At 30.1% G+C, this 15,887-nt stretch overlaps 2 protein-coding genes across 2 annotated transcripts; both read right to left on the reverse strand.

Moving 5' to 3' along the window:
- Nucleotides 1-2,179: 2,179 nt before the first annotated feature.
- LOC145331818 (uncharacterized) lies at nucleotides 2,180-5,929 on the reverse strand. Its single transcript, XM_080176667.1, has 12 exons — nucleotides 5,739-5,929; nucleotides 5,236-5,425; nucleotides 4,838-4,987; nucleotides 4,509-4,652; nucleotides 4,185-4,297; nucleotides 3,932-4,033; nucleotides 3,670-3,737; nucleotides 3,287-3,412; nucleotides 3,067-3,143; nucleotides 2,720-2,775; nucleotides 2,558-2,612; nucleotides 2,180-2,305 (listed from the first exon to the last, which is right to left on the reverse strand). The coding sequence occupies exons 3-12, from the start codon at nucleotides 4,842-4,844 to the stop codon at nucleotides 2,232-2,234; spliced, it is 822 nt and encodes a 273-aa protein (XP_080032793.1). The 5' UTR covers nucleotides 4,845-4,987; nucleotides 5,236-5,425; nucleotides 5,739-5,929; the 3' UTR covers nucleotides 2,180-2,231.
- Nucleotides 5,930-5,946: 17 nt separating this feature from the next.
- LOC145332484 (uncharacterized) lies at nucleotides 5,947-11,016 on the reverse strand. The gene is made up of 5 exons (XM_080177486.1): nucleotides 11,004-11,016; nucleotides 10,547-10,591; nucleotides 10,316-10,384; nucleotides 9,709-9,820; nucleotides 5,947-6,188 (listed from the first exon to the last, which is right to left on the reverse strand). The coding sequence occupies exons 1-5, from the start codon at nucleotides 11,014-11,016 to the stop codon at nucleotides 6,116-6,118; spliced, it is 312 nt and encodes a 103-aa protein (XP_080033612.1). The 3' UTR covers nucleotides 5,947-6,115.
- Nucleotides 11,017-15,887: the final 4,871 nt, after the last annotated feature.

The following is a 15,887-nucleotide window of genomic DNA, read 5'->3' on the forward strand; positions in this document are numbered from 1 at the left end:
AAGTGGATTTTGGACTGTTTATTACACAATAAAACTAATGTTAAACGTATAACTGTAATAACTAATTGTTAAAACTAAATATTTTAGATTTCTAATATATGAGTTTAGGCATTGCGGATGTCCTACTTAATTTGAAAAGTTTAACCTTGGGGGTGTATACAGCATCTCAGGTATGTGTTGATAAGAATGGACTTTATCAGCACTGTGAAAATTAAATTTACTGTATTACATTTTACTGTTTGGTTTTAACTTACACATAGCTGCTGTGCTAGAATAAGCAAAGTTGTTCTTGTTATTATCAAAATTTCACCTTTTTAACTGTAAATTAATGTATTTTATGTAAAAGTGATTGGTTGGCACATGGCGATGTCTTTAATCATCTAAGTTTGATTTTTGCAACTCTTGCATGGGAACAGGTAAATTAATATTTTTTAGAAGATTGAGACAGTTTTCAGGAGCAACAGTAGTTTTATCGGATCTACTGCAGTTCACGGTAAAATATTTCTGGTAAGCAATATTTCCAAAAATCTATGAATTTTAAAGGCTGCTAGCTGCCAAACGGCTGAACGTACGGATCATACCCGCACACCATTTTAAGCGGCATAAGAAGGCAAACAAATAATCTGAAATAGACAAGATCCAATTATGCACAGGGAAAGCTTCACTTAAGAAAAAATGCGTAAAATAGGTCTTTTTCGCGCATTTCTCTGCACTGCAAGATAATTATGAATTATTGATTTTTGGCTATTCCAGATTATTTGTAGGCCTTCTTATGTCGCTTAAAACAGTGTGCGGGCATGATCTGTACGTTCTGCTATTTGTTTTACTACTAAAACAGTTTTTAAATGTTTTGAATGAACATCAGATAGTGAAAGGACCCAGATAGAGAGGAGACAATGGGCTGTTTATTACACTAGTAATTAAAGTCTTATTATAACATTTTTAATTAATTGGCTTAACAACTTTAGGGACTTTAATGATTTTTTGTTTGGTTAATTCATTATATAAGTTGAGTGTTCAAGCGTTTTAGCCACTAATTATAATCTACAGAAGGGGTAATTTTGTTTATCAATATTGGAGATGTACATCAATTTATAGGCCGTTGTCTTTTCACTTTACCACTGTGTCTTTGCTAGTCTTAAAATCATACACCTAAACTACCTTAAGATTGCAAACAGAAGAACCTCGTAAAAGTGTCGAACTATGACGTCAGAAAAAAATAACAATTAACCAATGAGAAGCCAGTATTTACTGTAATTGACCAATGGTAAAATATATAGCGGTCTCTCATTGGTTAATTATAGTTTTTTCTGACGTCATAGTCAGACACTTTTACTGGGTTCCAAACAGAAAGACAGGCAGACATCCTGGGACATTAAGAATTTATCCTTATACTAAAGTAACAGGCTGTCTGTTTGTCTGTGTGTTTGTACCGAAGGATATCGCTAACCACTAAACCGATCGGGTTCTCTTTAACAGGGTAGTTTCTCATAGGTCCCAGGAAGGTTTATAACTATTTTTGGGGAGGGTACCACCACCCTCCCAAGAGAAATCGCCCCTAGAAAAAAATTTAAACTAAAAAAAGGGGAGGGGGGTACCTTCCCCAATATTTTTTTTACTTTTTCTTTTTACATTTAAAATAATGAATTGGGATATAAAATTCGACTCTTCTAAAGTGCCCCTAGGGGCGTAGCCGCTAGTAGAAAGATAAAGTAAATATTCTTTATTACAAAAACTTAGACGACGACTTTTGAAAAAAAGTTCAATTAAAAAAAACACAAATTAAAATCTGTTTGAATTATTTATTAAATATGAAATATTTATAACTTAAAATAAATAAGTATTTTAATTTACAATATGATCGAAAAGAAAATTAACTTTTCTAACCCAACCACAAAAGATGTTATAATCCCTAATTTGTTGGTAAAAAGTTATATATGTGTAAAAATTTTAAAGCTTTCTTTTTTTGGTAAAAGAAGCGCTTCATAGCGAAGTTTCCCTCACACAAAAGAGATAAGCTTTAAAAAAGGTTTCTGCTCTGTTTAAATTTGTTTTATTTTTAAAAATCTGAATCCTTAAGTTAAATATCAAAAAATAGACGAAATAAAGAAATAATAATTTTTTTTTATGTTGAAAACTTAATGTGAAAATATTTATTATAAAAATAATAAAGCTTATTCATAAAAAAAACTACCTAATGTATGTAGTTTAATTGCTCCACTTTCTGCTTGTTATTGTAAGTTATGAATAATGTAATATAAAAATATATACTTACTTGTGCAATCAAAACATTCAGTTGTTGTTGCTAAAAAAGAATCAAATGAAAAATAAGATATTTAGGTTTTTGAAATTATGCTGCACTTGTTTCTTTTGCTTTTTATAATAACAATAATTTATTAGAAAAAATGAAAATTTGGTTCACTTAACAGGAATTATTTCTACTATCTTGTATGTTTTGTGGAACATTTCAGTCTTGCACCTCCTTATCTACTTATTATCAACAGTAAGATGCCAAAAAAACCAATTCTTATTAACTTTTTCAAATCATAATACTTACGAACAACACATTGAAATAGATCCCAATCATCAGGAGCATCAAATATACCAGATTCCTATATAGGATTAGAGCACAGGTTTAATTAAAAATCATACCTAGGATTTGGTAAAATTCTAGGAGATAGAAGAATTTAAATTTAGATAATGAACTTCATCAACAAACCTGACAAGTCATCATTACAAATGGTGTGGCAAACCAGTCAGCATCAAAAACCATTCCTGGCAAACATCAAATTTCAAATAAAAAAAAACTTCAACATTGTTTTCTATTTGTAATAAAAGTTAGTAAAAAATAAAGAAAAATTTAACAATAATTGCACATTTTTTCAATCAGCTTGAAACACAATAAAAAACAATCTTCATCTGAAATCCTATAATTCTAAAATTAGTTTTAAATACCCTACTACTACCCAGGACTGATTAAAATAGATCTAAATCAAAGAAAAAAAATAGATAATGAGTAGATAAACAAAGAAACATTTTTTCACTTATTAAAATTATGTATCTTACCATCTGCGCATCTATATGTTATGTTAAAACCAATACCAGGGGCAGGATCCATATTTTCACCACCAAAACCAGCATAACTTAACAGATACATTTTAATAAATATGCACAGTTTCCCAAAATCAAAAGAAAAAACTAAAAGAATTAAATAAAAAAGAAGCTTGTACACATAGAACTTACTTAAAATTCTTTTAGAACCTAAAGATATATTTAAATTATTTACCTCAATTCAATTCCACCATAGACTAACAAATTGGTGATGTTTTCCAGAGGAATTTGATGTAGAAAATGTGGAAGTGCTGGGTCTGAATTTAATTTCAAAGAAAATCCATCCTCATCACATCGTAAACTAGAAAAATTCAGAATGTTTTCAATTGAACTGTTTTTTAGTGTAAACTAAATTTCCCAGGTTCTTTAGATTAAAAGTATTGGTTTAAAAGTTTTAAAACTGCCATGCTACCAATCAAAATTAAATAAAAGCACTGAATGTTTTTGAAGTATTAAATGAGTTAACATAGTTGTGATTTACAGTCCCATCTAAGTAAGTATACTTTAATAATGGAGTAGATACTTTTATTGAGAAATATATTGATGAAAAAAACTAACATCATTAAAATAGGTTCTCCAAAGTCTATAGTTGTTCCGACATCAGTCACTAATCCTTCTTGCACACCCTGTAATTAAGAAAAGAACATTATTTCAAATTATTGAATTGGGGGGGGGGGGGGACGAGTTAATAGACTTCATTGTATTCTAAAAGTAACACTACAATGAAGAAAAAGAAGTACTGAAAAAAAACATTTTAAACCGACAAATAAAAAAATTTGATTAAATTTTATAGCCAACCAATTTGATTATTTTTACTTACATCAACTAACTCCATCCATCTAGAGATTTCTTCAGTTGCAATATTTACTTTAACATGGAATGCTTCTTGATCATTTTTAGCTTGCAGAACTAATTGAACCGGCTGAAATATACAATTATAATCAATCTAAACAACATATATTGCTCTAAGCATTATAATTATATACAATTTCTATGATTAACATCTTTCTCAATTGTGAGTTTACTAGAGTAAAATCTGCAGAAGCATCTACTTAGAAGAAAGTGCCAGGTACCTGGTTATTATCTAGGATTTTTCCAACCATCATAAGTTTCTTTCCCTTTTCACATTGACTGGGTCCAGGAAAGGGAATCTTCATGGGTATTGATGGATTATACCTGGTGAATTCTAGAAAAAGTGTAAAAGGGGTAGAACTATATGTTTATTGAAAATTGAAGAACTACAAAATTAAAGAATGAAATCCAATGATTTGGTTTTTATTTAACTATCGATTACTCTTTAGAAACTATCTTACTTTGACCAATCTTATTGTCAAATATAAGATTAATTTTCAAATAAACTTTTTCAAATTTTTCGTATTCATAAAGGTTTAGTATACCTGAAACTAAGGTCATATTATTCCTCTCATCTGGGCTGTAGACCAATCCAAGTTTCTTAGGAGGGAAGGGAATATCAGGGCAAGCTTTGGCTGCACAGGAAGGAAGGACATCAGGCACCCAGGATTTGTTCCAACCACATTCAACTAAACACAAAGACATGGAATCACCATATTTGTTCCTTAAAATTCCTCACAATTTCATTAAAAAGATGTAAATTTGTATATTTTTAGGAATCTTAGGATTGTTTTATAACATAAAATTGTTTTTTATGTATCATTACTAGCCTTATAGTTGAGTTCAGAATTGTTACTGATTAGCATTTAATTACCTATCATTTCTTCAATACAATTTCTTTCTTCATCACAAAACTTTCCATAGGGTCCACATGTGTATGATATTTGGGTCCCATAGGAATAATTACCACTCCACTCCCAGGTTCCTGCTCCTGGTTTTGCTGGAGGCTCTCCACAATCAACACCTAAATAAAGAAGTTAAAGTTAAGGACTTTGCTTATTATTCCTAACTTGAATTTTGAACCTCTTGAATCATAGGTAAACCTAAGGAAACCCTAGGAAATTTCATTAGAAATGACCCAATATGATGATGCCATAGTAAAAAACTTTATAAAGTATGTACAGAAAAATATGACCTTTAAAAATTCAAGTCACCTAGATATTAGTTTATTTATTATTATATTCTAATATTTCTTATAATAATATTTCTTACTTGCAACACATCTAGGCCAAACAGCAGGCTTTGTAAAATTGCCATCCTCTTGACAAATCAAATCATAGGCTTCCAACTCTTTGTCTTGTTCAAAGAATAAATTTTCTGAAGCACAAGTAAAGTTGGTTGTCCCACCAAATTCTGTGGCCTCTCCTTGCCATGTACTTAGGAGGTTATTCTCTGCTGGCGGCTAAAATATGTTAATTGTAAATATTACAATATAAATGTAAAAAAAAGGCGAAGCTCTGTAAGGGTATGCCACTAAAATATGTCAGTAAGTGATAAGTTTATACTTGTTGTAATCCACAGGATAATTTAAATCTGCCTTTAATAATGATAAGAGCTATCCATTATGGATAGAAGATGTAAGGGAAAAAGCTTTTCTGGACAAAAACTAGTGTTTTATATTAATTTCAGTAACCTTGTGGGTTAAAGCAAAATTTATTTTGTTTATTGCCAATATTTCAGTTACATAAACACTTCTATACCATTTGTTTACTTACTTTTGGTGGATATAGGCAGGCCACCCATACACATGGATCCAATGTGTTATACTGTGTCCAAGTTTGATTCCAATTACAATGAATTGTTCTTGTCACATAGGTATCCTTGTACTTGTTACCACCTGATGCTCCACCATTTTTATAAGACTTTTTTGTATTCTTCAAAGATCAAATAAGAAATATAATGAACCCTTTCACTCAATTTTTTTTTTTTTACATTTAAACTATAATTATTAGTTTGTTTTGAGAATATGTATCAAGAGATCTAAAAAAATCCATTAAGATCAATTAGGTTCTTCTATACAGAAATATTATTTAATCATTTGGAGGTATGGTAGCTTTAGATTTTTATATATTCAATTAACAGGCTGAAAAAATTAGGTGGAATTCTTTAGCTTTATATTAAATGTTCCTTTAGGTAAAAATTCTCTGCCTTTACCACATTCATATCTAGATTATAAAAATCACTTTAAAGGACGCCTGCAAGAAATACCACGCTTTAACTGCTGAAAGACTGCCACAAGTAGACCCAATACCCCAAATTTAAAGCCTTCAGCTTCAATAACAATAAAGTTCTAGGCATTTCAAAATAGCATTCTATGTACAATGAAATTTTTGAAAGATTTCCAATGCTCATAAAAGAAAAAACAATATTAAATTACGTCGCCTAGACACAAAATTATAACCTTATCTTTGTCAGAAACTTAGATTGCCGGTAACTGATTACATTTTTACAATAAAAACACCACATTTCATAGACAAAATGTATGAAAAACATGAATTCGATTTAAATTGCATTTTTAAACAAAAATCATAGTGGAAACAAAGGGGGAAACTAATACAATCTCAGCTGTGATTGGTTGTTAAGCTGATTCAGCCTTCTGATTGGCTACAGTACACTCGGTACAACACAAGTTAAACTTAATTTTTTTAATGATTTTGACTATAAAAATGGGTATTTTTGTTGTAAAAATATAATTAGTTACTGGAAACCTAAATTTAAGACAAAAATAAGCTTATAATTTTGTTTCTAGGCTACGTAGTTTAATTTCAAAGTTTTCAACATGAGCATTGCAATTCTTTCAAAATTTTGTACATAAAATGTCATTTTAAAATGCCTAGGCTTCAAATTTGGGGTATTTGGTGTACTTGTGGCAGTCTTTCAGCAGTTAAAGCGTGGTATTTCTTGCAGGCTTCCTTTAATTTATCATGGTCTCTTTTAGTGAAGATACTATATCATACACTATGTTTCTTCCTTTGTCTGTTTGTCTAGGAGGGAAATATGAATTTCTTGTCTGCTTTCATTTGGTGATAATACCTTTCACTAAAGAGCAACTGTCGATCTGTAGATAATGTTAAAAAAATATATTTATTTTGTAAAAAGGTTATATGATTTAATACTATTTAATAATCATATATTCTCTAACTTTCTTTAATAACACTGAACATCTTCTCTATATCTAACTTTGTTGGTTTGGTAATCCTTGATTTTTTTGCTTCGCTACTTATGAAAGTTGGCATTAAAAATCAGCAAACTCAATCATAATGAGGAAATTGCGCCTCTTGCAACCATTAAATATTGCTGCTAACTTTTTACCACAATTAGTTGGTGCATTTGACGTCAAACTTCAATCAAAAGAAATGATTTTTCCTGATCATTAATTTCTTTAAAATTTGTGAAAAATACAGACTTAGAATGTACAAATGATATGATATGCTCAAACTACTATATAGCTATAGTTTTGTCTGTGTGTTAGTTACTACGCTAAACTGTTATTTGTTCACGATGAAGTTTACCCTGTTCTTTTTTATCAAAAAAGTTGTTAGTATTTTATTTAGGGAGGAAGAAAGGGGACAATAGATCTAAAATTCATATTTCTGACAGTCTTTGACTTTGGGTACCAGAACATGTTTCTTTCAGTGTTTAATAATTTATTATTATACAAATCTAATAAAGATTGCTATATATAAATTTTTGTAATTTTCCAGATATATCTGGTTTTGAAGATATTGAGTTAGAACTCTAAAATTGAATTAATTGCCCATTGTCCCCTCCCTTACTCCCAGATTTTATTGATTTTCTAATAATGGACACAATTTGCTTTGTTAATAGTTAGAAAGCTGGATAATGTTCCAAATTTAAGTATATTAAGTACAAACAAAAACAAGGACTCATGTAAATTAGCTATTTTTTAAATTAAATGAGCGTAGACTAAAATTTAAAGGGTAGAAAACATCCTTTTAAAAATTAAGGGCAAAATCCACCAAAATAAAAAAAATGTATTTATCAGATAATTAATTCAAAACCGAATTTTATTTCTTGAATAACATTGTCTACAGGCTGAATTTTTAAAACTTTGAAACTTGAATTTATAACTTTTGTCCAAAGTCTACTTTTAATACCAAATAGGTTTTGAACCTGAAACAACCTTGAATAAAAAATATCAACCCTTAATATTCCACTAAATTATTACATATTATGGAAAATATCCCAGAGCGTTTTTCAAAGAGTTAAAGCATACACTCATTATTCACACTACTGTACAAAAAATAGGATTTTCTCTTAATTTTGAAATTGATATATATGCTTGACCTTAGCAAAATAAATTTTCTCAAAATATAAACTTGAATATGTAGCTAAATACAATGAACAGTTCGGACAGCTGAAGCTATTGCTACTGTCAATCCTATAACAACTCTAGACTCCAAACTCTTTCAATAATTTAGCTTGCATTTAGTATAGATAAAAGAGTAAAACACTAGAAGGGGAAGGGGTTAAGTACCTGTATGTCCCCATCCCAAGGACCTTGTGCCGACTCTCAATGGGGTCTTTGAAAATCAACCAATAGTGTCGCAAAACCAAGTATCAGAAATCAATTTGCTAGCAGACAAAAAAGGTCCTTGGAAAAGGGAGGCAGGTAGTTATATGTATATACATACAGTATGACCCACGAAAAAGTATTTTTTAGGGTGTACAGCCCTTATTTCTTAATGTATCATTAAAAGTAGCATATGTCCGTGTTCTCTGTACATTTCCACACAAGTATATATAAAAATTTTAATTTTACCTCCATTTACACCAGAGATTTTTAGAGCTAAAGTTTTGAAAAAGTGACTGAGAAAATTATTTTTTTTGGTTTCTTAGAATTTTTGGATGGTTATATTATGTCTTTCTGGTAACTGAAGAATGATATACAAAGAAAAACAAGTTAACTAATTATTTCTTTTTTATTCCACCAAAAAATATAAAGTTTTAATGACAAAAAATACTACTAAATGAATTGATTATTTGCAAATTTCAAGCTATTTAATTACCCTTATTTATGAAAAGGATTAATTATGACTAATTATGACAGTTGCTCCGCCCCCTTTTTCAGACATCTCAATCCCTTAATAGGGGTTTAATTAAGCTTTTAAGACTAAAAAATCATTATGTTGTAATTTTTATTTTTTATTTTCTTTATAACTTTTTTGTTATTAAAGTTAGGATTATGAAACAAAAACAATTTTCCTGTTAAATTCATAAAGATTTATTTGGTTTTTCAATGTAAAACAATTTTGCCTAATAAGTATGTTTTTCAAAATATCATTAAGCTAAAAAGACTCAAAAAAATATGTATAAAAAATGCTTTTAACTTAAAACCTAAATTTTTTATTTCATTTTTGTATAAAGTTTCTGCTAGTAACAAAAATTAAAGGATTTCTACCTTAATTTTGGTAAAAAAGTCGTTTCATGTTAAAAGTTACTTTTTGCTCAGTTACTTTTTCAAAACTTTAGCTCTAAAAATCTCCGGTGTTTAAAATTAAAATTTTATATATGCTTGTGTGGAAATGTACAGAGAACACGGACATATGCTACTTTTAATGATACATTAAGAAATAAGGGCTGTACACCCTAAAAAATACTTTTTCGTGGGTCATACTGTATATAGTATAGTATTTTTGTACAGAGTACCAAAGCTAGACTTACGTGAGAACTGCCCCATAGGATCTCATTTCAATTTCCTCCTGTGTTTCAAGTTGCTCGGCCTGTCGTCTCCATCTGGCAAGGCTGTTGTAATGATTTTCTAAATCAGCATCTTCTAGAAGAGGATTAAAACCATTAAATGAAATAGATAATATTTTAGTACAATTTTATAAAAGAAATGAAATATATCAGCTTATAATAAAAAGGCTTACATTTATTTGATTTAGACGAATACATTTTTAAATTTTTGTTTTTTGTCTAATATTTAAAAATGTCTCCCAGCTAATTTTCCTTTTTATATCTTTAATTAAAGTTTAGGATTAATACTAGTCAAATATGATTATTTTAATCTATTAAGTATAAAAAAAACAGTAGTTAGGTAGTATTGGCAATGTAGATATATTATCACTTAATATACTTAAATGTTGCCCAAGATTTTCAAATACTCTAATAAAGTAATACTTTAGCAGTTGGCTAAAATTATGATTATCACTATCGATCCATCACCTTTATGCCCCTGTCAATATAAATCCCTGTATGTTTTTTTTATCTATTTGTAGACTGTAGAGTATCTTTAATGCTATATTACTTCAATTATGAATAAATTTACCTTCTACTTCCCAATGAAAACTGGATATTTCTCTTTTCTTTTTAGTTGCTGTTCCACTTGTACACGCAACTATAAAATTTAAAATCTTATTAAAAACAATAACAAAAAGTATATCATTGTATGTATATTATTATGTATGTTGATAAAACTGAACCATTTGTTCACATTTAGAAAGTGGTTCTTAGAATTTCACAACCTAAATGGAGAAATAGATAAAGCAGATTTACTTACATGTATGAAATTGTTTCAAAAGATTTTTATCAGGTAATTCTTCATCTAATTACAAACAATTATAAACATATATATCAAATGTACAGAGCAGAGCTACACCTCCAAATCATTAGTTTTTTAGATAAGACATATGCTAAAGAAAGCCTGCAAGAAATACACCGATATAACTGCTTTCTGTGGTGTATTTCTTGAAGGCCTTTACGTCTAAAGTTGAAGAGAAACAAAATATACAAGGGAAATGTCATTGGGTTAAGGAGAAACTTGAAAAGTGGTAACACACTAAATAATTATTAATGATCAAAAATCGGTGACCCCTAAAATGGTGGGTCCACGCATTACGTGCATGACAGATATCTAGAGTTTTTTCCGTCTTAATTTCTTACGACTTTTTATACAGTTTTGTATTGTGGGAGGCGTAGTTAGACAAATTAGTTGGGGGGGAAAGTACCAATTCAACGGTGGGCATTCATTTCCGCATGCTATCACTTCAGCATATTGTTTCATCAATACACAAAAGCAAATCAAATTAGAAGGGGTATACAGTAGTGGGTATAATGGATCTAAAGGGATAATGATAATAAGACAATGGCCGATAAATTAATATATACCACAATGATGATACTTAGAATAACCCCTTCAGTAGATTAAAATTTGTGGTTGAAAAGTGTGAACAATCAACCTAATGAAGCAACCAATTTAAATTGACCCAATCCCCAAAATTGTTAAGCCAACTAATGAAAAAACGTTATTTTAAAACTTTGGGGACTATTGTCATTGCCCACTCTTTCTCTGCTGTACAAAGTTTATACTGTGTTAACAAGGACAAAAGGGATGAAAAGTAGAAAATTATTTTTTTCATGAAATAAAAGAAATATATTTTTTTCATTAAATAAAACAAATATATTTTATATATCAAAATATTGTAGATCCTAAATAAATTGAGTTGATTAATTTAACACATCGTATTATAGACATCTTTCCGTGAATAATAAGTGAAAACAAGGTTCCAAATGCCTGAGCTAACAAAACTGGCGCTAATCTTATGATATTTACTTTAATACTCATGTAAAATTTCTGTAATATTAATAGTAATAGAGTAGCCCCACTACTAGAAATCATTTTGTTTTTTACCAACTAAGAACTTACGGCAAATTTTCAGATATTTAAATTAATTTTTTTAAAAGAAATAATAGTTGATTATTAAAATCTCTTCTTTTCCAACTTTGTTTCAAAAATTAATTTAAATACTAAGAAGAAAAAAATAATTAATCTTGTGTACTTTCTTTAAGAGAAATAATTCTTTAATTTATACATGGGAACGTTTTATGGGGGCGGTTCAAAAAAGTGGTTTATTCACCACCAATAATTAAGATTTAAAAAAAATAAAAATCTATATAATAATGTTTTTTATATATGTTATAAATTTAATACCTTAGTAATGTTTATTTGAACAGTTACAAGCAACTTTAGATCAAGTATCTATTAATTTGAATTTGTTCGCATGTGTTCAAATAAGTTCGTATCAAAGTGAATTATGTTTACAGGAATAAATTTAGTTGAAATATGGATCTTGAAACTGTTGACGAAGTTTATCTATAATTTGAAATGTCTGTCAGCTTGTCAATGTAACTTTTTTTCTGCTTTTATTTTTAATTTTTATATTTTTTTGTATTTTCCTCAGAGATTTTGAAACAGAGTGACAGATTAACAGGTAGAAAAACAAAGTGAGTTACAGAGTAGATTTGCTTTAAAAAATGTGTTTATCTGCCAACATTTTAATTTTGTTAGTGAGTGAATAAATATTAGTTTTTTAAAAGCAAAGATTTTCTATAATTAGGGTCTGTCCGTCTGTATGTGAGTTTATCATTATGGGACAGTTAGCTATTCTGGTTAATTTATTTGAAATATAGGTGTTCAAGTCAATTTCAGGCTCCAGGTATGATCCTGCAGGTCCTGATCCTCCAGGTCTCCAGAATGATTTAAAAGCCTCCTGTGACCGCAATTTTTAACATAGAGCCTTCAAATTTTAAACTTAAGCTTTTCTTACACGCCTACATAATGTATCAAAATTTTATTAAGATCCGCTGTTTTCCCGCTGACCGCCGACTGCGGTAGCTGGCAGGTGCCAAGTACAGCAGAAATTTATGTTTTGAGATTTCTAATATAAAATTTATATAAATATAAACATTTTCTGAAAAAAATATTTTTCTAGCTTCAAAGATAAAAAATGAAAATTTTAATTAGAAAAGGACTTAAAAACAAAGGTTGTTAAATAAAACGGTGAAGAAAGCGAAAATTGACTTAGGTTCAGTTATAGTCGGAAATTCATTATCCAAAAAGGGCCATGCACTGAGATAATAGAGAAGGGGGGGGGGGGCGTTGAGCCCTACCCCCAACCGATAAATGTGCGGCAAGGGGCTCCAGGTTCAGGTGCTGCAGGCTGGAAGGTAACTTCTGGACAGGTATAAATGAAAAAAAAATTTAGTTTTAAGAGTTAGAGATCAACTTATTCAACCAAATATGCATCTTTTGGGATGTCATGAGCATATATAAATAAAAAATAAAAATCAGCCTCCAGGTTCAGGTCCTGCAGTTCTCCAGGTGAATTCTGGACAGGTAAAAACTGAAAATTTTTAATTTTATAGTTAGAACAGAACTTATTTAATAAAAGTTTCTACTTTATTGATGGTATGAACTAATTTGAAGAAAAACTTGAAATCAGGCTCCAGGTTCAGGTCCTACAGGCCTCCAGATAAATTCTCGACAGATAAAAACTGAAAATTTTTATTTTTGAAGTTAGAACAAAACTTATTTAACAAAAGTTGCTACTTTATGGATAGTTTTAACATATTTGAAGAAAAATTTTAAATCGGGCTCTAGGTTCAGGTCCTACAGGCCTCCAGATAAATTCTCGACAGGTAAAAACTGAAAATTTTAACTTTTAAAGTTAGAGTATAACTTATTAATCAAAAGTTGCTACAATATAACTAGTATTAACCAATTTGAAGAAAAATTTTATATCAGGCTCCAGGTTCAGGTACTGCAGGCTTCCAGGTGAATTCTGGACAGGTTAAAAACTGAAAATTTTTACTTTTGAAGTTAGAACATAACTTATAAAATTAAAGTTGCTACTTTATGGATAGTATTAACTCATTTGAAGAAAAATTTAAAATCGGACTCCAGGTTCAGGTACTGCAGGCCTCCAGGTGAATTCTGGACAGGTAAAAACTGAAAATTTTTACTTTTAAATTTAGAACATAACTTATTAAATCAAAGTTGCTACTTTATGGATAGTATTAACATATTTGAAGAAAAATTTAAAATTTGGCTCCAGGTTCAGGTATTGCAGGCCTCCAGGTGGATCCTGGACAGGTAAAAACTAAAAATTTCACTTTTAAAATTAGAGAATAATTCATTTAATAAAAGTTGCTACTTTATGGATAGTATTAACTCATTAAATTAGGGGTATTGTGTCTACTTGTTGGAATTTTACCACAGTTAGAGCAGTGTATTTCTTGCAGGCTTCCTTTAGTGACTGACCTGTTGACAATATGTTTTTTTTATTTTAGTCAATTGATATTATTTTTTTTGCAGATATAATTCAAAATAAAACAAAATGGTTGGATTTAACTTGAACCTTGAGCCCGATTTAAAATTTCTCTTTGAATTAGTTAAATAGATATAGTTCTAACTCTTAAGTTAAATATTTTAATTTTTACATGTCCAGAATCCACCTGGAGGCATACAGTATATGAACTTTGAGCTCGATTTCAAATTTTTCTTCAAACAAGTTAATACTATCCATAAAGTAGCAACTTTTGTTAAATAAGTTTTAACTTCAAAAATATAAATTTTCAGTTTTTACCTGTCCAGAATTCACCTGGAGGCCCTGCAGTACCTGAACCTGGAGCCCGATTTCAAATTTTTCTTCAAATATGTTAATACTATCCATAAAGTAGCAACTTTCTTTAATAAGTTATGCTCTAACTTTAAAAGTGAAAATTTTTAGTTTTTACCTATCCAGGGTCCACCTGGAGGCCTGCATTACCTGAACCTTGAGCAAGATTTCAAATTTTTCTTCAAATGAGTTAATACTATCCATAAAGTAGCAACTTTCTTTAATAAGTTATGCTCTAACTTTAAAAGTGAAAATTTTTAGTTTCCCCTATCCAGGATCCACCTGGATAGCCTGCATTACCTGAACCTTGAGCCAGATTTCAAATTTTTCTTCAAATGAGTTAATACTATCCATAAAGTAGCAACTTTTGCTAGATAAGTTATGCTCTAACTTTAAAGGGAAAATTTTTATTTTCTACCTATCCATGATCCCCCTGGAGGCCTGCAGTACCTGAACCTGAAGCCCAATTTCAAATTTTTCTTGAAGTTAGATAATACTATCCATAAAGTAGCAAATTTTGTTAAAGAAGTTATGCTCTAACTTAAAAAGTGAAAATTTTTAGTTTTACCTGTCCAGGATCCACCTGGAGGCGTGAAGTACCTGAACCTGGAGCCCGATTTAAAATTTTTCTTCAAATTAGAAGTTTTGCTCAAACTTTAAAAGTTAAAATTTTTATTTTTTACCTGTCCAGGATCCACCTGGAGGCGTGCAGTACCTGAACCTGGAGGCTGATTTTTATTTTTTCGTCATATATGCTCATAACATCCCAAAAGATGCATATTTGGTTGAATAAGTTTATCTCTAACTCTTCAAACTAGTTTTTTTTCATTTATATCTGTCCAGAAGTGACCTTCCAGCCTGCAGCACCTGAACCTGGAGACCTATCAAAAAATTTTAAATATAAGGAAAATACACCCCAAAACTAAACTTTTTTCCCAAATAACCTATCCTCTCACTCCTAAGACAAGGCCTATAATCCCTGTTTACGCAAAAGTGTCAGATCCGACCCCCCCCCCCCCCACATATCAATCAAACAACAAACCTTTTGATTTCATGAACTTTTTTTTGTAAGGCTCTTTTGACCGCAATTTTCGACTTAGAGACTTGAAATTTTAAACCTAAGCTGTTCTAACATGTATACATGACATATTTAAATTTCATAAAAATCCAGCGCCGTTTTCTTACCGACTTTTGTCTGCAGCGTCCGGAAACTGCCAAGTACAGCTGCCGCCGCCGAAATTTATATTTGGGATTTCTAATATTATCCTTTTATATAAAGTAGTAAGCGTTTTTTGTCTGTCCTGAAGGATCTCGCTAACTGCTAAACCGATATTGTTCTCCTTTACTGTGAAGCTTCTTATAGGTCCTGGGAAGGTTTTGAACTATTTTTGGAGAGGGTTTCTTTACCCCCCTCCCCCCAAAAATATTTTTTAACTCTTTATA

Source organism: Acartia tonsa, chromosome 11 (assembly GCF_053477335.1).
Source record: "Acartia tonsa isolate MP-2025a chromosome 11, ASM5347733v1, whole genome shotgun sequence".
In the NCBI taxonomy this organism is placed as follows: domain Eukaryota; kingdom Metazoa; phylum Arthropoda; class Copepoda; order Calanoida; family Acartiidae; genus Acartia; species Acartia tonsa.

Coding starts and splice junctions, on each gene's coding strand:
- LOC145331818 (XM_080176667.1), bottom strand. Junction 4,298..4,508: donor TAATATGACCTTAGTTTCAG/GTATACTAAACC, acceptor CACTTTTTCTAG/AATTCACCAGGTATAATCCA. Junction 3,413..3,669: donor GGAGAACCTATTTTAATGAT/GTTAGTTTTTTT, acceptor GAATTTTTCTAG/TTTACGATGTGATGAGGATG.
- LOC145332484 (XM_080177486.1), bottom strand. Junction 10,385..10,546: donor TTTGAAACAATTTCATACAT/GTAAGTAAATCT, acceptor TAAATTTTATAG/TTGCGTGTACAAGTGGAACA. Junction 6,189..9,708: donor TCCTATGGGGCAGTTCTCAC/GTAAGTCTAGCT, acceptor TTTATAATCTAG/ATATGAATGTGGTAAAGGCA.